General features: G+C 55.1%; 1 protein-coding gene across 4 annotated transcripts in view; it reads right to left on the bottom strand.

The window, feature by feature from the left end:
- SEZ6 (seizure related 6 homolog) overlaps positions 1 to 20,961 on the bottom strand; it is a gene marked incomplete at both ends in the record, with an annotated part of 43,975 nt that overhangs the window by 11,214 nt on the left and 11,800 nt on the right. For all 4 annotated transcript variants that reach the window (XM_079726292.1, XM_079726293.1, XM_079726290.1 and 1 more), the window contains 3 exons: positions 851 to 1,046; positions 11,313 to 11,446; positions 11,902 to 12,570. In XM_079726292.1, the coding sequence (XP_079582418.1) occupies positions 851 to 1,046; positions 11,313 to 11,446; positions 11,902 to 12,570 (999 nt within the window). The remainder of the gene's footprint in view (positions 1 to 850; positions 1,047 to 11,312; positions 11,447 to 11,901; positions 12,571 to 20,961) is intronic.

Here is a 20,961-nt window from a genome sequence, read left to right as displayed (position 1 = left end):
TAGGGTCCCAAACCCCTTTTCCTCCCTTTCCCATCCTACTAGCTCTTTAACATAGTTCCGGTTTCTTCCTGGATGTGTGCTAAGCCCTTGACATGCACCATTTTGTTTCATCCCTACCAAGACTTTGTGGAGTAGGTGTTTTGGACTCATTTTACAACAGAGGAAAAGGAGGGTTAGAGAGGTCAAATGACTTGTCCAAGGTCAATAGCCAGTGGGAAGGAGATTCAGACACAGATCTGCCCATATCCTGAGTCTGTGATTTTCCTATTACGTCATGCCACTCTCCTATTTCCAGCGGTGTTCTGAGCTGACTGGGACATGGCCAGGTCCAGGGTGGGTGAGGCAGTTCAGGAAGGCCAGGTTGGTGGCTAAGGACCTTTAGATGGTCACTATCAAGCCCCTTTGACCTCGACCCCCTTGCATTTGGGGAGAGGCCTTCTGTTGTTACTGCCTGTTAGGTGTCTGCCTCCTGAGGAGATTCTGAACTCCTTGAGGGCAAGGACTTGGCTGGATCTTAATAGTGCCAGTCTCTAGCACAGGCCTCGCAAGGAGCAGATGCCTAGGAAAAGTTTACTGAATGAATGAATGAATGAGTGGCAATGGACACACCTGGGGCTGCCTGATTCAGTCCCCCTTTGAGACCAGTTCTCTGCAGGGTGGTAGGTGGAGGAGGGAAGGTCCTGGAGGTATCAGATGGGCAATACTCACCTCCAGTTGTACAGAGCTTCCCTGGGCAACTGAGTTGTATGTTACCAGTCTCTCCATGTTTTCCCCAGGCTGTAACAGCACCAGAGATCCCCAGGAGGGCAGCCAGTCTAGGCTGGTATTTTCCTCAGCTACCCAGGCCTACCTTGGTAGTAGAAGTGGAAGGTGCCAGGCCCAGCGGGTGGTGGGAGGCTCTGGAACCTCAGGGCCGCTTGGTGGGTGGGGCTGCGGATGACGTGGCCCCTCATCAGGAAAGACTGGTTGGCCAGGGGCAAGGGGTCAGGCCCCCCGAGGCCCTCCACAGTTACTGTCTCCCCTTCTCGGAGGCTGATGTTCTGGACCTGTCCATAGAATAAACAGAGCAAAGCAGAAGAGTCAGGCTTCCTTTTGCTGATTGAGCCCTGCTGCCCTCAGGCTTCCGCAGGCCAGGGGCATGGCCAATCCTCAGTGCCCCTTAGGCACTGGAGCCCCCGGCCCTGAGCTAGGCACTTCAGTGCAGGAAGAGCTCATTTTACCTTGCTAGTAACCCTGTGAAATGGGACCTGAAGTTCAGAGATATCAAGTAAATTATCCAGGGTCACGTAGAGATTAGCACAAGTGGGATTTGTAAACATGTCTGTTTCCAAAGCTTTCCAGCTACACCAAATGGTTCCTGTCCCTTCATAGCTCTAGGCTCAGCTTTCTCATCGGTAAGGTGGGGGTGCAGTTGGTGTGTTGAACTAGATGGTGTCCGCCGAGGGCCTGGCCAGCAAGGTGGGCTCTGAAACATCAGCTTCCCCTGAACAGCCTCTGTTGTCCTCTCACACCCAGCTTGCCTCAAACTGAGCATCCCCTTCTCCCAGCTGGCAGCTCCCCTGGCTCCCCAGCTCAGGGAATGACCTTACCATCCATCTGCAGGCCCAAGTTAGAAACTGGCATCTCTCCTCCTCCCTTATAACCCACATCAAATCCGTCATTCCCTCCTGTCAACTGGCCCCCAACTCTGTTCACTGCTCTTCATCCCCGCTGCTACTTCCCCCGTCCTCGCTGTTATTGCTCACCTAGACCCTCGCAGCAGCCTCCTGCCAGCCTCCCTGCCTGCAGGGCTTAACCCACTTCTCCCTCCACCTCGATATTCTCTGAACTGCAGCCAGTGGATAGCCCTGATATGTTGCTGCTCATGGTGCTTCCTTATTTAAATCATCCGTGGCTCTCCAGTGAGCCCACAAAGGCCACAGTATCTAGTCCAGACTCCTTGCTGTGGCCCTCGAGGCCCTGCCCAACTTGGCCTCTGCTGACTGCTCAGCCTGGCCTTATGCCACGCCCCTCCACGTGCCAGCCACCCTTCAGTTCTCTCTTCTCTGGGCCTCTTTTTCCAGTCCTTTCCTCTGGCTGTCACAGGTCCCTCTGCCACCACCCCAACGCCCTTAGACCTTCAATCCCTGGAGCATCCTCTGGGCTCCATGCCTTCATTCAGTCAAACAAGGATTGGACAGCAACAGACTCTGCCCAGAGGGGAAGTGTTAGTGTGGCCTGGTAAAGGAGCACTGGATTGGGAGCCCAGAGGTCTGGGACCTAATCCTAACCATGTGATCTTGGACAAGTATGCCGACTATTTGAGCTTCATTTTCTCCATCATATAAAATGCCTAGTGTGAATCTTTGCTACTCAGAATGTGGTCCCTGGGCCAGCAGCATCAGCACCACCGGGGAGCTTGTTAGAAATGCAGAAGCTCAGACCCCACCTAAGATCTACTAAATCATCCTTTGCATTTTTTTTTTTTATATCTCTGATTTTCTTTCTTTCTCTCTTTTTAAAATTAATTAAATAATTTTTGGCTGTGTCGGGTCTTCGGTGCTGCTCGCAGACTTTCTCTAGTTGCGGCGAGCGGGGGCTTCTCTTGTTGCGCGGAGCACGGGCTCTAGAGTGCAGGCTCAGTAGCTATGGCACACGGGCTTAGTTGCTTCAAGGCATGTGGGATCTTCCCAGCCAGGGCTCGAACCCGTGTCCCCTGCATCGGTAGGCGGGTTCTAAACCACTGCGCCACCAGGGAAGTCCTCATCCTTTGCATTTTAACAAGGTGATTCCGAAGCATTGATCTACATGGTTTCCAAGGTCCTTACTATGTTGCTCTGAGGCAGGACCTTCACAGATTATCCTCCTGGGCTAGTTAAGTGGCATCCAGTGAGCCACCAAATCCTTCCTAATCTTATCTCCCAAATATTTCAGTTGACTCCTCCTCTCCATCCCTTTGTCTCTATCTTGGCTCTGATTACCTACCACCCTCCCCCCTACCCATTGTTCCTCACCTGGCCTTCACCCCTCCCATCCCCAACTCATCTCCCTGGCCCCGGCTGTCTCAGATTGGACCATGTCTCTCTCCTACCCAAAGCCTGTTGGTGACTTCAGATTGTCCACAGGAAGAGGTCCAAACTTCCCAGCTCACAGTGGGCCTCAGCAGCTATGCCAGCCTCTTATTTTCACTGCAGCCACAGGCCATGCCTCACTCCCCTCCTCCGGGCATTTGCATATGCAGGATCCAGCCCAGGGAACGCCTTCCGTTTTTCCTCTCCTGCTGAAGCTGCTCATTCTTTCAGGTCTCAGGGCCACCATCCTCTGCCTCCCAAGCCAGGCCAGTCAGTTCCTTTACTTCAGGCCCCTCTACCGTCTGTCTCTCTTATAAAGCCTAAAGGTAGCATTTTGGGTCACAATGCCCTCTTCACTGGCCAGTTGCAATAAAGATGTGTGGAAAGGGTGAATGTGCGGGTCGCTAGAGGTACATTCCTTGCAGATTTCTGTAAACTGAGAAGCACAGAGGATGCTGAGCCCAGCCAGGTCCAAGGACACAGCTGCGCTAGCCTCTGGGCCCCTCAGACTGTGGGTGCTGAGAGCATATGTGCCCTGCAGACTCCCCTGCCTGGGAGAAAAGGCCTAGGGAATCTTTGGGGCTGAAGAGAAAGCTCAAGGCAAGGTGCTGGGGCAGATGTGCAGCCTCTCCATGAGGAGCTCCCCTCCAGGGCACATTTGGGTGGAGGCTGCCGGACCATCTGCCAGAGACATTCCTCAGGGAATTCCTGCAGCAGGCGGAGGCTGGATGAGGTCCCCTCAAACTTGGAGATTCTGTGATTCTAGAGTTGGGCAAACAAGACTCACACACGTGGAATCTGTAATTATCGAGAGATGCCAGGCAGCATGTAATTCTGCCTTAAGTGGGACTGAATGCATGCAGCAGGAATCCTCTAGGGGGGAGTGGAGGGGTTGCAGGCTCAGGGAGAGCACGTGGAGCAGGTGGGGCTGAGAGCGCCTTAAGGGGGCAGGGCCAGCCTGGGAGGAGGAGGAGGAAGGGAGGACATCACTGCAGGGAAATTACTAATGAAGTGAGGGCAGAGAAGTAGACATGAGGTTAGCATTTTTCCTAGTTCCCATAAACACCCTTTAACCCCTATCTTCCAGCTCCTGACCCTGCTTTTTAGCCAGCAACAGTGGACAGCAATAACAACAATTACCATTCACAGAGCACCTACAATGTGTCAAGCCTTGTACTATTTACAGGTATTTCATCCTCACCAGAATTCTGTAAAGTGGGTGGTAAAATCCCCTTAAGTATACAGAGGCTGGGAGAGGCTAAGGTCACACAGGTGTTAAGTAGCAGAGCCTGGCCTTGCTGGAGGCAAAGGCAGCTCCCTCCCTCCTAACCTCATGGGGGTGAGACCTGCAGACAGATTTCTAGACATTTTTATTCCTGGGTCCCAGGTCCGCCAGGTTTAGCAGGGAGGTGGTTTTTGGCCACACTGGGCTTTTTTCAAGATGTTGAGCCATCTTTCCCCCAGAAGCCCGTAAAGCTGAGAAAACTGGGAGCTGAGACCTCCGTCCCCCTCTGATCTGGGGAAGGCATGGGCCCCTCAAAGCTGGTCTGGTGGCAGGGGTTGCCATGAGAGCATGCAATGGAGTGGGCCTGATTACTTGGGGCTCTTGTCCAGAAGGTACTCTATTCTCACAATGGCTGCCTATGCAGCGCTGGTCCCTTGGGTTTCAAGCACCCACTTGCAGGCCTGCCACAGTGGCCAGATGTAATTTGTCACTTGTTTGAGGGCCAGGCCTGACAGGGGCCAGACAGGGCTGGGTGTTAGACAAGGGGGGTGATGAAGTCTTGATGTAATTTGCAGGCATCTGAAGGGCTCAGGAGACAGATTGAAATGTCAGCTCTGCTCACGAGGGCTGTCTTCCCACACGCCTAGCCAGTGACAAGAGGGGAGCTGGGGATCAGGCCGGGGAAGACAGAAGCAGAGGGAGCCGAGGACAATTCCCACAGGACTCTGGGCTGTCTAACGCTGCCCAGCTTCCAGCAGACCAGGGGTCAGTTCAAGGAAGGAAATATGGCTGCTTTGAGGGGGCTGACTCCTTCCTGGATGGGAGGTGGGGAGGATTCAGGTTGCCCTCTGCCAACCCCAGACCATCAGCCTTGACTGGCCTGTCTGTCCCCATGGAAGCTGCCAGTCGGTCTCTAGGACATGCTCTAATGGTGCGACTCATAGACAGGATGGTGCCACAAGTCCTTGCACACAATCATCTTAGTACAACCCTGCACAGGCCACGAGCTCAGGGATGACTTGTGTGTAAGCCCCTCCCCCAGTACCTGAGTCCCACTCCCAGAAGCTGACCAAGGCCCCTGTTCCACTGCACTCTCCTGATCACCAACACCTGTGTGTGTACTCTGACATAAACCCACTGCATGCGCACAACTCCCTCAAACACATGACCTGGCACACATGCCCACACATACATGTGCTCCCTTACTCCAACAGTAGTAGAATCACAATTCTTCCCATGAGATCCTTTACAGTTTTCAAAGCTCTTTCACACCCATTATCCTCACAGATCTCGCAAAACCTCAATAAGGGAGGCAGGGCAGGATGTGTTTACCTCCAGTCTATAGAGAAGGGAACCTCGTAATCAGGGAAGTTGAGAGCTCCTCTTTGGGTCACACTGGAAATCCAAGGCAAAGCCAGGACTCCAGGCCAGGACTCCTGATTCCTGGTCCAGTGCTTTGTCTTCATGCAAGCATCCCAGGCCTCTCCCCTGAAACTGGGAGAATTCCAGATGGGGTTCCTAGAGGAGCAGGCAGGGCTGGGCTGAGAAAAGGGGTTGGGGATGGAGTTCTCCAACTGTTCCCAACTGAACTCTCTTTCTGGAACAGGCCAATCTTCTGGGCCAGGGGAAGAACAGGGACTCTTGAGTCCTGGGATCAACTCCCAGCTCCATCATCGACTAGTTGATAGGTCCTTGGGCAAGTCACATGACATCTCTGAACGCCAGTGTCATCTGTGAAATGGGATAATCACACCCACCTCATGGGGTTATAACGGTTAAGTTAGATCCCGCCTGTACGGGGCTCAGCACAGAGTGGGCGCAGCATGAACAGTCCTCTTTCCCTTTTTTGGAGAGACCTGGGCCCCACCCAGGCTGTGGACCCACCTCACCTCAGGTCTGCCAGGGCTCTGCCTGGGAGGCACTGTACCTGGGAGCCACCCTCTCCCTAGCGCAGATTCTGAGCTGCTAGGAAGCAGGAAACAGGGTCCAGGGCCTGAGATGCCACTGCCATTCTGAGCTATGATGGAGCTTCCCACCCAGAAAAGGAGCCATACTCAGAGGGACTGGCTGGGAGGAGCCTTTTGCATCATCTGGTTCAACCTCTTTTAAGAGAAAGGGAAACAGGCCCAGAGAAGGCCAGGGGCTTAGCCCAGTGACTGAGAGATGGGCTGCAGAACCAGGACTGGAACCCCACTTTCAGTTTCTGTGCTCTATGTGACAGCTTCTATGCTCTTGTCTTAGTTCTGATGCTTGTCTACAAACACTTATGGGGTAAGGTCTGCTTTAGGGAGGGGAAGAGGGGCCTAAATCCATGGGGCTAGACCTGTTTGCTCCCTTGTGACCCCCGCTTCAGATAAGCCTTCTAGGAGCCAAGAAAGAGGAGGTTGCTGAGAAATCTCACCCCCCCTGACCCACCACCCTACTCCTGCGTCCATATCAGGCCTGGCCCTGACCTGGCCTAGAAGGGTAGGGTGTTCCGGTTATCAAACTGGCAGCTGGCCTGGCATGGGAGAGCAGTGTTCCAATGGGGCCATCTGGGGCACTAGGGCAGGGACTGTGGGCGGCTGTGTCCAGGCTCCAGATGGTACAGAGAGCGGCCAAACCAAGATGGGGATGGCAGCGGGAAGGCTCTTAGAATGCCAAGCACAGTGAGAGACATGAGCCAGGCCCAGAAAGGCCTGGAGCTCTCAGGGGAGCTGGCTGCCTGGAGAGGAAATGGGACCCTCATGGGCCATGGGGCTCGTGCCCACCCATCCTGAAGGGTCTTCTCTGGATCTCTCTAAAAAGAGCCTAGCCCAGTGCCCAATCCCCAGCTGAAATAGGCAAGCCTCTTCCCATCATAGAGGGCTGGCCCTGGCCTTCTTCCTACAGGCAGCCCAGACCCTCAGCCCCAGAAGGCACAGATAGCTGCAGCATCCTGAAGGGAGGTGGAGGCCAGGGATGAAGCAGGTTAGGAGGGGCTGTGGTCTAAGCCATGAAGAGATGGGCTCTTAGGGATTCTGGAACCCCTGAGGCTGTTCCTCACAAAGAGGGAATTGAGAGGGTCTTGCCCAAGGGCCCAGCCTTTAGCCAGAGCTGTGGTCACATGGCAGGGGCTCAGCATGGTGTCAGGCTGACCTGCATAGGAGTGTGATTTGTGGGTCTTTAAGATGTTCCGGACTTCTGTGGTGGTCCATTGGTTAAGACTCTGCACTTCCAATGCAGGGGACTCAGGTTCGATCCCTGGTTGGGGAACTAGGATCCCACATGCCGCGTGGTACGGCCAAAACAAAAAACAAAAAAAGTTCCTCTCCTCCCATGGTTCCTCCAGTCCCCCTTGCCTGGATTCCATCCCTTCCACCAACCCTGAGCCATCCCTGTGAATTCATGGAAGGGTAGGCAGGGGCTTACCCATGATGGGAAGAAGCCACAAGCCTTCCCCAAGCCTGAAGGAGCAGTGGGCAGCCTCCTGGGCATTCCAGCTGTCTCATCTGTCTTACCCCCAGTGCACAGCGTGGCCTGGCCCAACTGCCAGCCCTGGGCGGGAGGGCACTGCACTCAGGCCTAGCCTCTGGCAGGAGTGCAATCCAGAAGCCATTAAGCCCACCTCCTGCTCCTAGGCAATAAAGTCACCTGTTCAAAACTGCCTGGGCAGGCTTCAAGGGCCAGTGTGCCTTACCTGCTGCTTTCCAGCCAAGGCTTGGCTGCTGGCCTCTCATCCTTCAGGCTTCAGAGCAGGTATCATCACCTCCGGGGAGCCTTCTCTGACTCCCCCTGGCCCCCCCATGGTGGAGTGTGCCCTATCCTGGAATTCCTACGGTCCTCTGTGCTTCCCACTCCTATCCCCAACAGCACTGCGCATTCTGTGGTCATCATTTTTTTTTTTTTTTTTGGTCATCATTTATGATTTCTGTCTCCCTCACTAACTGTGAAGATCCATGTCTCCAGCACCCAGTACAGAGCCTGGCACATAGGAATTGCTCAATCTGTACTTGTGGAACAAATTCACTCATCAAAAAACATTAGTTAGGCCTTCCTTGGTGGCGCAGTGGTTAAGAATCTGCTTGCCAATGCAGGGTACACAGGTTCGAGCCCTGGTCTGGGCGGATCCCACATGCCGCGGAGCAACTAAGCCCGTGTGCCACAACTACTGAGCCTGTGCTCTGGAGCCCGTGAGCCACAATTACTGAAGCCTGTGCACCTAGAGCCTATGCTTCACAATAAGAGAAGCCACCACAATGAGAAGCTCGTGCACTGCAACAAAGAGTAGTCTCTGCTCGCCGCAACTAGAGAAAGCCTGCGCGCAGCTACGAAGACCCAATGCGGCCAAACATAAATAAAAAAATAAATAAATTTAAAAAACAAAACATTAGTTAATGATTAATGGAGTGACCTTGGGCAATTCCCTTTCCTTCATGGCCTCAGGTTTTCAACTACCCATTGGGTATTGGTCTGCAGTGTCATTAATTCTTCAGGTCCCCAAGTGGCCTGTGTGGTGTGGCCAGGAGGCTTAGATAGGAGCAGAGGTTGCTGGAACTGGCCGTGGAAGAACCTTAAATCCTGCTTCAGCCCTGATGATTCCGTCCCTCCCCACCCAGCCCTCCCTGCCATGGCCTCAGGTGCTCTCAGGCCATCAGGGCCAACAGGGTCCCCAAGGACTCTGCCCAGTGGCCGTACGGTAGAGGGCGGGGCCAGCATCTGCCTGCTCCGTTTCCTGACAGCAATCCAGGGCCGTGGCAGGTCTTCCTCTCAAGGTTGCCTGGTAACGGCTTTTGCATTTGATGAAAAAAATGTGGCAGAACCAGACAACAGACACGGGGCTTCCGGAGCTTCCGGGGGCTTCCGTGAGAGGGTGGGTATCCAGGGTGGGGCTTGTGCCTGGGCCAGGGCCAGGGCAGGCAGAGGCAGCATCTTGCCTCATTGTGGAGAGAACCAGGACGGGGCCCGCCCGGCCTGGCCTAGTGGGCGTCCGTGGGGATGGTAGGCTTGGGGGTAGAACCAGCCCAGGCCTGCACAGGGGCAGCCAGCCTGGCATCGGCCCCCTCCCACCCCCTTCCCCACACCTGCAGCTGGCGCCTTCCACCTGGTGAGCCACAGCCAGTGCCACCACTCATTAGGTGATGATTTTACATTAATTACCTTAATTAAGCGGCACTGAGCGCTAATGGCTTGAGGGGGGGTGGCTGTTCCTAATTACCCTCCCAGTCAGACCGGAGCGAGGGGCACAGGGCTTGACAGCACAGGAGCAAACAGTTACAGAAAGAAGGGGAGGGGCCCACCAGTGCTGGGAGAACGTCCCCCTCGGCAGGGCCCGGCTCAGAGACCTGGACCTGACATCCCCAGGGGGCAGGGCTGAGGGTGCTGCCCCAGGACAGATGAGCTGGCTTTAGGCCCAGATCCAGGGGCTTTGGGATGCGTGGGGAGCAGGCCGGGAAGGGGGGATAGGCAGAGCTGTCCTCTTCCCTGGACTCCTCCTCCGCCCCCTCCCTGATTCCCTCAACTGGGCCGAATGCCTCTCCTCCCCACCTCCATTCATTCGTCCATGCATTCAGTCAGCTCATGGAGAACCCAGTCTGGGCCGTGTACACCAAGGCACCCCTCAAGGAGCTTACAGTCTAGCTGGGGAGATGACAGCTATAAACAGACCCATAGGAGACAGCGTGATGAGCGAGGATGGGGGATGCCCCAGGCTTTGGGGATCAGGAGAGAATTCCCAGAAAAAGTGATGCCAGGGTTGAGTCCTAGGGGAGGGGATAGGAGGATGACTCTTCCATGCAAAGGGACCAGTAGGTGAAACTGGGGCTTGTGGGGAAAGCGCGCTTGACCCATTCCCTTAGCTGCAAGCTGTTTAGTGCAAAGCAGGAGTAGAGAACAAGGGAAGAAGTGGCTAGAGATGGGCCCAGAGGGGCCGGCCTTGATTTAGAGGCCCTTGGGGGAGACGTGGCAGGTAGGATCGATTTCATTTGAGAAAAATGATGGCAGTGTGGGTGGAGGATGGTAATGGGGGCAAGCGTGAGTGGAGTGACCAGTGAGGCATCCACTACAGCATCAGGGGAGGGATGACAGAGGCTGGACCATGTGGGGGCTGGGATAGAGGGGGAGCAGCAGGTAGATCTGAGTCTGGGGGAGTGTCATGGTGACAACTTGGGCATCAGGGAGCTGGTGGAACAGGGAGAGGGAAGGGCCAAGGTGCCTCTGGTCACACAGCTCCAGGGATTCCATCTACAATGCACCGTGGTGGCCCTGCTCTAGGTTTCTGACTGGTTGGGCTCAGTCTCTGAGGACAGGAGTCGGGTGGCAAGCAGGTTTGGGGGAACAAAAAGGAAGAGCTGGGTTTGGGGCCTGTGGAGGTGGTGGAGCCTGTGGAACAGCCATGAGGACCTGCAGGCTCAGGTTTGGGGATTAAGAGGGAGCCTTAATGCCAAGGGAGGGATGAGATGGCCCAGGAAGGTAGGGGGTAGGGGGCTGGGCACTAGGTCTGGCTCTCCCAGCAGCTGGTCACCTTTGATGCTGCGGCCATGTCCGTCTTCCCACCTCTGCATCCCAGGAGCCAGCACAGGGCCTGGCCCAGAGGAGCTACTCAGGGAGTATTTGCTGAAGGGAAAGAGGAAGTGAATACACGAGCGAGTGAATATATGAGTGAGTGAGGCTCCACGGCTCTCACAGGTCCAACAAGGCCACCCTGAGTTCTTTCGACTCAGATGCATGGATTCAGACGCTCACCCAATCCCGTGTCCATCGAGGCTAGAGCCCCTCCTCAGGCTCTCCTGAGCTCCTGATTAAACCCTTGGGGGAAGAGGATAGGCACACGTGCTTCTCCAGCAGCCCCTCTCAGCCTAGGCATCGCTGCGCGGGAGCAGGAACCTCTTCACTCCCTGAGGCGCAGGGCAGAATCCAACCATGTTTTAGGCCCACTGCCCAGCCCTGGCCCTAGGTCCCTGTCCAACTGCTGACCCTGCACATCTCTACCCAACCCCCTCCGCCCCCAGGGCCAGCACCTTTCCGGAAAGATAACACACTAGCCCCAGTCCTGTCCCTGCCGAATCCAGGTCACTCACCTTGATTTCCACACCGTAGCCAGGATAGACGGAGATGTAGTAGAAACAGTCCAGGCCGACATCAAGGGGTGAGCTGGGGGCTGTGGGGGAGTCCAGAGAGCCCTCTGGGCCTGAGAAATTCCAGCTACAAGGGCCTGGGAGGCAGGAGGAGACATAAGGCTAAACCCAGCTCTGGCAAAGTGGATCCAACTACGGCTGACCTGTGTGTGTTTGTGTGTGCGTGTGTGTGTGTGTGTGTGTGTGTGTGTGTGTGTGTGTGTGGTGAAGCTCACAACTTGGGAGGTCTATTACCCTGTTAAAAGCAGGGGGCCACTTTCTCTTGACCACCTACTGTGTGCAATCTTATCTCAGTTCTTGGCAGTGGCTCAGTAAGGTAGGTCTTCTTATTGCCGTTTTACAGATGAGGCTCAGGGAGGTGAGATAAAATTTCTAAGGTCTGCTGTAGTTGCTTCCGATCAGGATTTGAACCTGGGTCTGTCTGGTTCCCAAGGGCAAGGCAGGCCAGCACAGTGACAGAGAGGGAGGAATTCAGGGGCCCCTCAGCTCCCCCATTCCCATCTCTAGATCTGCAAGCCATCAGGTAGCTGACCTGGTGGCTGGACTGTGGTGACAGTGGTGGTGATGATGGTGCTGGTGGTGGTGGTCTCCTCCTCATCCCCTGAAGCCGTAGAGGTGGTGATGGTCCCCTCAATCCCAAGCCCTGTGGTCTGCGACATGGCCTCTGGAGCCCAGGGCCTGCCTATGTCTCCAGGACCTTCTCGGGTCGGAGTCCATGCCCTGCTAGGGGGTGCAGTATTGGGCCTCTCTGCTGGGCCTGGGGTGGGCATTGCCATACTGGGCCCTGGAGGTAGGGGAGCTGTGATGTGAAGTGCAGGGGGCTCTGACTCCAGGCTCCAGGGTCCTTCCCTGGACTGGGGCTGAGTAGGTGCTGCCACCATGGCTGGAGTGGGGCTGGTGAAGACGGGGCGGCTGTCCTGCTTGGACAGACGGGGAAGGGGACTCGGGGTGTATGGTGTAGGGGGGTCAGGCCGGAAGGGCTGTGCTGGCCTCAGCTCTGCCTCCCCCTCCTCCAACCCCTCTTGTAGGAATTCCTCGAGCAGGGGGTGGTGGTTAAGCAGCTTCAGGGTAGGGGCCGTTGTGACGAAGTGGATGCCTCGTTCTGGCTGCTCAGGTGTGGGGTTCACTGTCAGCTCCCCATCCGTCTCCTCCATGCCTGGGGCCTGCTCTTCCCCCACTGTAGGGGCCTCCGAGGAAAGTCCTGAAATAGTAACAGATGATCAGAGGTTCTCCTCCTGCCCCACAGTGAGCAGCATCACACCTAGTCCAGGCAGTAGGAGATCCACCTCTCTTTTGACATAGAGCCTTGGGGAGTGTCCTCGTGGTTGAAAATCATGGAGCTATAGAATATTAGAGCTGGAAGTGAGGTGATATCACATACTTTAAGGATGGCACATGAGATAGCCCTTCTCCTCCAACACCAGAGGTGGACATTACTAATCTATCATTGCACTATTTCCTGGCTGTTCTCAGATTCGGCCTCAGAATCCTTCTCAACACAGCACTCTAGGCAGCCATGCCCGATGCCTCAGACCAACATGACGAACAAATATTTCTCATCCCTAACGTAGCTCAAAGGCCTTATTTTACCAATGACGAAACAAGGTCAAAGAAAGGAAATGACTTGCTCAAAGTCAACGACCAGTCAATTGAAGACCGCAGATGACACCCTTAGCAAGAGTGCCATCCCCCACCAGTGTGACTTTTCTGCCTGAGGTTACAGGACATTGCATTCAAGTTCACTTTCTGTTCTCAATGAACCTGGTCATTAGTCTCAGGAAATGCTTCATATATTTGGGATTTTATTTTAGATTCCCTCACAGACACATGACGACATTTTTGTTGGGGTCCCATTATGCCCTATTTCTCTCAATTTTCAGAAAATCATTTCTTTTGTCTCTCTCTCTCTCTTTTTTGTCCTTCTACAAAAGCTAAACTCTGGAGTAAGGCAGATGTAGCTTCAAATCCACCACCATGGGACTGTGTGACCTTGGGCAAATAACTTAAACTCTCCGAACCTTATTTTTCTCATCTGTAAAATGGGGTTTCTTTTATAGGATTAACTGAGATAATATTACTTCCCTTTCCCATTTGCTGTGCCTCTCTGAATGCTCTTTATCTTTCTTTTGACACAAGCCAGGGGCCATCTAGGGCAGGATCTAAAGTAGGGTCATCTGCATGCTACAAGCCCCTCCCCCCCCAATCCATGGTAGACATTATTAACCAATTTTGGTTATTTCTTGCTGAGGCCATATGGTGCTTCAGAATCCTTCTTAACACAGTTATCCAGGCAGCCACTACCAATTGATTAGATAGGCTATGGAAGAAGAAACTTATTTGCTGTTACTGGTCTGAGGTTGCTATGCTATTGATTGTATTGACTTATTTAACCACATAGCTGAAGAGATGATGCATATTCTGCCTGTGGCCCACTAGGCTCCCCAGATCCTTGACTGCCAGAAAAAGGTCAATGGATGCTGGCTCCAGATTCACTTCACATAGAATTTTGCCAGTTTGGAGAAGGCTGGGAAGATATTCTGATTTTAACAGCTCTCAAAATGGCTGCATGAAGATTTGAAGGGAAACACAGCCAGGGTGAGATAACAGAGTTTGCAAGGAGGAGGTTGGTTCCTCTGCACGTCCGATGGTGGGGCTGTCATTCCACAGGCTCACACCCACTCCATGGATTGGCAGGCGTGAGGAAGCGGCAGATGGTCTACATTCTGTTCAGGAGACCGTGGTGGCTCTGATGTGTCAGACAATTGGGAGGAGGGAGGAAATTGGGGTGAGGGAGGTGGGTGCAGGTCAGAGGGCTCTCCACTGCTCTGGGTCAGAGGGGCCTTGGGGCCCCAAAGCCCTAAGGAACGAGGCCCAACCCCTATCTCCTGAGATGTTCACTAAAGGAGTCCATCTGTGCCTTGGCATTCTGTACCAGACACTGACAACACGGTGTCCAAACTAGATGCCCAGCCAGACCCATACCCCCTGGAGCAGGTGGTCTGGCAGTGTCCCGTGTGTTTCATCTAAGTCAGTCCAGGGAGTGCCTCTGACATGCCAGGATGGGGCTATTCTCTTTGCCCAGCTCCCAGATATCACACGGTCTTTGCCAGGTTACCTGAGAGTGATCATAGCATATGACAAGGAAGAAGAGCCTTTCTCATCACATAGACTGGAGCCTTAGGGTTCCAGTGTCGCCTTCCAGGGTTGCCCAAGAAGAGATGTAGCCGAGGCTCCCAGGGTAGGCACCTGCGGAAGTCTTCAGTGGGAGAGGGAGCGCCTCTGTCTCAGGAAGGGACCGTAGCGGGCACAGCTCCTCCCGCTGGCTGCCAGGTGGGTGCTGGGCAATGGAGCAGAGCTAACGGGCACCTCCCGTCACCGTCGATGGCACCGATTGTGTTGTCGGGGGGGACTGAGCACTTGGTTAAGTGGGATCGAGATAGCATATCAAACGAGCAAATTGACTCTGCAATCAGCTGCCACGTGGTCCCGGAGGGTGCTACCCACTATCAGAGAGGGTAAGATAATCTCTGGGAGACAAGCCATTTCCAGGGAAAGGGCATCTCCAGACACCCTGGATGATTCCGATGGAATCCTGAGGCCCTGTGAGCCCCCTCCCCAGGTTCCTGGGGTTCTCTCTGCCTGGGCTGACTGAGTCCAAAGGTGTAGAGACTGACAAAGGGGGAGTGTGATGCAGGGGAAGCAGCAGGAGGTGTCAGGGACCCAAATGCCCAGTCTCATCAGGCACCTTAATGTGTGCCAGACACTGAGTTGGGCCGTTCCCGGATCTTGGATTATTTAACTGACACTACGAGTCTGTGAGGTGGGTATCTTATTCCCACATTATAGAAAAAGAACCTGAAGCCTAGCGAGGGAAGGTGAGGACTTGTCCAGTCACACAAAGGTGGAGCTGGGACTTGAACCTATGGTGATCTGGTTCACAAAGCCCTAGTCTTTCCAGGACACTAGCTTGCCTCACAGGAGGAGGGGACTGGGGCTACCCAGCAGAGAGTCCTCTAGCCAGTTGAGGAAACTAAGGCCCAGAGAGAGGAATGGACTTGTCCAAGGTCTTTTGCAGGTTAGAAGTGGAGCTGAGGCCAGAGTTTCTGGCCTCTGGGACCTGAGCTGAGGCTGAGCTGAGCTGGGCCCTCAGGAAGCCTTCTGGTTGGGACCCAGGGAGCCCCCATTCTGTGTCCAAAGCACACCTGAGTCTGGGACTCAAACCAGAAGCCGAGGACACTGCTCCGCAGGGCGGGCATGCCAAGTCACACATACACTGGGGTGTAAATGTCAGCTCTGCCACGTAAAAGTCAAGTGAGCCCGGGCAAGTCAAATCTGTGTCCTTTGTGTCCTCAGCTGTAAAACGGGCATCTTGGAGAGGTTCTGTGAGAATCTTTTTGTTCTAAATAGCAGGGGTTTTTTGTTTGTTTGTTGTTTTGGGTTTTTTTGGTGGCGGGGACTACAGAGGGAGAGGCCACACTCCGAGGGGGGCAGCCCCCTGCCAGGGCAGCACTGAGCAGGCCTTTAGGGTTGGGAGAAGCTGGCCCGGGTGAGGCCTCTCCTTTCTGGACGACCATGTCCCCTGTTGTGTGGCAGGTGTGTGTGACCTCGAGCATGTCAGCGTTCTCAGCTGTACCACGAGGATAATACTGCATCGCGCCGCGCAAAGGGCAGCCGCCTCCGAGGCTGGTATGTATGTGGGGGATAGTGGCCCACAGCAAAACAGCCCCCCATGATCCCCACCTGCCCGGTGCCGGTGCCGGTTCCGGAACGCAGGAATGCACACCCTGGGCTGCTGCTCCCTCCTCTCTTCCCGCGGGGCCGGGGGCTGCGTCCTCCAGGTGGGCTGGGACTGGGAAACACCCCTCGGCTCCCACACCACCCCGTCGCCGTTCCCGCCACGGAGCTTCCCGGCAGCCCCCAGCCCTGGTGGGCCCCGCCGCCGCCTCCTGGGCCCTCCCCCCGCATTAACTCTCAAGCTATGCAAATAGACATCGGAGGGAGCCCTGTTTAAAGTATTTAGACGAAATGAAAAAAGGCTTTCATCGGCACTAATGAGCCATTCAGGATGCCTCCCCGGTGGATTCTCTCCCGCTCCGCCTCCCGGCCCGCGCTGCCCCCCTGTGGCCCCTCTTGGGATTGGAAGCCCCCTCCCCTTAGCCCCCGCCGGGGCCTCCCAGGGAAAGCCGCCTGCCCTGCCCGCTCCTCCCCTGGGCCCAGCTGGTTGAGGGTGGAGACAGGGGGCCGCGTGCTCCACCTGCACAGACTGGGATCTAGATGGGGCACGGTGCTAGCTCCTGTTTAGGGAAAGCCATAACGACTGGGGACTCTTCTTCATAGCATCCAGCTGGGTAGGTGTTCTGTCCCTGTCTGATAGATGGGGAAACTGAGGCTCAGTGAGGCCCAGGACGTTGCCAAGGGTCACCGCCCCTGTGGGCTGAGGAGTCGGAATTGGTCTGTGGGGAGACAATGGCGGAGGGTGGTGGTCCCTGCCTGGGGCAAATGCTGCACCAGGTTGTCTGTTTAGTGCTATTGTGTCTGCAGATCTTTCTGCTCCACACAGAAAGAAAAACCTCAGGTTCCAATCCCCAATCTATGTCTCACTAGCGGTGTGATTGGGCAGGGGGCTGCCCACTCGAGCCTTTGCTTCTCCATCTGTGGAGTGGGGACCTCCTGGGTTTGGTGAGGGCCATCTAGAGACAGGCCCACTCTCCCAACGGCCAGCCCCACCCCGTCCTCTGCAAGGGCAGGGGGACCTGCTGGCCTTAGCGGCTGGCACAGGAAGGGGACCCCACAGTTCTCAGAAAGGTCAGGCTTGATCCCCAACTTGTGGCAGCACCAGCTTTCAGCTGAGGGGAGCATGACTGCAGGTGGGTACAGGGGGAACCTGGGGGATACAGTGGGCAGGGAGCTACCCCTCAGGGTTCTGGAGGTTAAGCTGGCCCAGCATAGGGAGAATGAGTATTTAATGGGATCCATTTATTATCCCATAAAAGCTAATGAGTTTATTCTGGAGGCTCTCTGGCCCCTTTCAAGTTTTAATAGGGAATTAGTGAGGGCCTGGCCCCTGTGGACCCCCTTTATCCCAGACCCCGAGGGAGGGAAGAGAGGCCCCTGGAATAAGAGCACCTGGGCCCCCCAGAGCCAGAGCCTGGTCTCCACAGCGACGGTTCCACTGGGCCCAGGCCTACCTCCTGAAGTGAGGGTCCCCAGCTGGAGGCTGGCAGGGCCACATAGGGCCCCTGAGGCCTGATTCCATGTTCTACTACTGAAATAATTACCCCACAGTATCCCTGTGTCTGAGGTAGGTTTGATGCTGTCGACTACTTGTATTAACAGAAAAGGCAATATAAGCCCTATACGACAGATGGGGAAACTGAAGCCTAGAGTGGGGGTGTGGCTTCTTCACGATCACCCAAAAGGTATGGCAGAGGCAGAATGGACACTTTCTGCCTCCTGTGGTTTGCAGCCGGGCAGCTACCATTACTCAGTGCTCATGTGCTAAGCATGCACTCAGCAGTTTCACATGTAATCAGTTATCCTCCCAAGAGACAGAGACACTGAGGCCCAGAATGGTTAAGTAAGTTGTACAAGGTTGCACAGCCAATGCGTGGCAAGCCTGGGACTAGAACCCAGAGCTCAGCAGCTCCATAGCTCAGCTCAGTCTACTGCTCCCACTGGCCCTCAGCTGTACCTCTTGACTATCTCCCCACCAGCCTGGCCGTCACTATCCTAGAGCACTCTTGCTGGGAGCCCTGCAGCTTGGGGTGATGGGGAAGGACTCCTGGTGCTGTCTTGGAGGGCCAGTGGTTAGGGTGGGCAGTGGTTTGAGTGCGGCAGATACACTCAAAGGGAACTTCTCTGCCAGAACAGGTGCCTTCCCCCTTCTTCCCTACTGCTCACTACTTTGTCTCTTTAAACTTTCCTCATCCTGCCAGATCCAGCTCCAATCCCCACCTGGGATTGAGGGAGCCATCCCTGCCTGGCCCAGTGGGTGACAATAGCTCTCTCCTCTGATCTCCTGGGGGCACTTTTTGGTAGGCCCTCAGCACACGTACAGCTTTGTCCATGGCCAAGGATCTAGCACAAGGCATCTCTCTTCCTGCATCTCTGCCCACAAATGCTGACCCCTGGTGCCAGGTACATTGAAGGTGGGCTCAGGGGACACAGTCTCCAAGCCAGGATTCTGCCTGTCTGCACACCTGGAAGGCTCCCTGCTCCCCAAAGTGCTTGGCCCTTGGCCAGGAGGAGTGGGCAGGGGAGGGCAGGGGCTGGCAGAGGTGTGTCCTGCAGGGAGAAGATGGGCAGCCAACCCTTGGCAGTGCCCCAGCACAGCCCCAGCTGGCAACTGATGAAGAGTGTCTGTCGGCACAAGCTGGTGGGCCCTGCGACCCCAGACTACCCTCTCTTCCCCTGACACTGACCGCCCCCCATCTCACCCTCTTACTACCCTCTCTTGGCCAACTCCTGGCAGTTCGGTCAAATCTGGAGTACAAAGGCGAATGGGGGCACCTCCTCTTGGCTGGGACCCAGGCAAGGAAGTGGCTGGTCCCCAGAATCTGAGCCCTTGTAACCTCTGTGCGCATCTCATCCCTCCCTCACTTACACAGGAAGAAACAGAATCCAGAGAGGTTTCCCAGGTCACACAGTAAACTTGGGGCAGGGCTAGAACTCAAGATTTTGGGGCTCAAAGAGCATGTGGCCCAACTGTTCTGAAGAGTGAACCCTCCAATACTTTTGGGGCTGTCTGCCATCTGTGGGCATGCCTCCAGCGACAGAGAGCATGCTGCTTCCTGGGCTGCCAGGAACAGCTACCCCCCCCCCCCCCGCCATTGTACTAGGCTGGGGGTGGGTGGGTAACCCTGGGCTTCGGCATCTCCAGCGTTGGGGTCTTCTTGCCAATGGAGGGAGTATGGGGGTAGAGCAGGCAACACCCAGGAGTCAGCCCACCTGTCCTGGTCCCGCCCCTAACAGGCTAATAGGTCCCTCTGCACAAATCACTTCCCCATCCCGAACTTTCAGTTCCCCATCAGTAAAATGGAAAAAGTATCACATTCCAGGATCTGGTGAGCCACAAAGGGCTCTGTGAAAAATATACTGAACGCCACTGTTAACTGAGAATTTACCATACACCTAGCACCATTCTAAGGTGCTTTTACCAGAATTAACTCATTTATCTCCCCACAATAACGCTGAGATATGAACTTTCGTAGGTGAAGAAACTGGGGCCCAGGGAAGGGCAGATCCCAAGTTACCAGTTTGGATGCGTCAGATTCAAACGCAGAGGCCGTGCAGCCCTAGTGCAGTGCTGTCTCACAGAACGTTTCGTGATGATGGAAATGTTTTATGTCTGCATGTCTGTCATGGTAGTCGGTAGCCACACGTGGCTAGTAAGCCCTTGAAATGTGGCTGGTGAGACCAAGACACCGAATTGTAAATTTGATTTCATGTTCATGAATTTACATTTAAATCGCCACATGTAGTTGGTGGCTACCATGATGGAAAGCGCAGCTCCAAAACCTGCCCTCTAGACCCAGAAGTACTCAGCGCTCAGAAGGGAAGAGCCTAGAGTGGGAGCGGGTCCTGGAGAAGATTAAGATGGGCTGACAGGGTACTTTCCTGGTGGCGCAGTGGTTAAGAATCCGCCTGCCGGGGCTTCCCTGGTGGCGCAGTGGTTGAGAGTCCACCTGCCGATGCAGGGGACACGGGTTTGTGCCCCGGTCTGGGAAGATCTCACATGCCGCGGAGCGGCTGGGCCCGTGAGCCATGGCCGCTGAGCATGCGCGTCCGGAGCCTGTGCTCTGCAGCGGGAGGGGCCGCGGCACTGAGAGGCCTGCGTACAGCAGGAAAAAAAAAAAAAAAAAAAAAAAAGAATCCGCCTGCCAATGCAGGGGACACGGGTTCGAGCCCTGGTATGGGAAGATCCCACATGCCGCGGAGCAACTAAGCCCATGAGCCACAACTACTGAGCCCATGTGCCACAACTACTGAGCCCATGTGCCACAAGTACTGAAGCCCGCACGCTCTAGGGCCCAGGCTCCGCAACAAAGAGGAACCACTGCAATGAGAAGCTGCGCACTGCAACAAAGCATAGCTTCCGCTTGCCACAACTAGAGAAAGCCCGAGTGCAGCAGCGAAGACCCAACACAGCCAAAAATAAGTAAGTAAATAAATAAATAAATTTATTTAAAAAAAAAAAAAAAAAAAGATGGGCTGACAGTGTCTACTCCCTTCCTTTGGGCCCGGGAAAACTGGGGCCTGGGGTTGGGCAGGGAGAGGTGACAAGGAGCCCTGGGACTTCTTTAGGTTTTTCATAAAGGCCTCAGGAGAGCTGGGCCTGTCAGCCACTCACTCCTCAGGGAGGATTGGTGCCACCCACCCACGATGTTTTCTTCCCAACCTGGGCTGAGCACTGATGTTCGGAGGGGTGGGGTGTTCAGTGGGCAATGTGGGGAGCTCAGGCAGAGCCAGTATAGGAGGACGTTATGGATGGAGGGCAGCCAGGAATGCTTGGCCTCTGGCGATTTGGCCCAGGATGGGGCCAGGGTGTGTGAAGGCTCCACGACGATGCCTGCTGTGCTTGGCTCACCTGCCC

The sequence above is a fragment of the Hyperoodon ampullatus genome, assembly GCF_949752795.1.
Source record: "Hyperoodon ampullatus genome assembly, chromosome: 19".
Lineage (NCBI taxonomy): Eukaryota > Metazoa > Chordata > Mammalia > Artiodactyla > Ziphiidae > Hyperoodon > Hyperoodon ampullatus.
The sequence above is the reverse complement of the archived record's forward strand: the minus strand, read 5'-3'. Positions and strand labels throughout refer to the sequence as shown.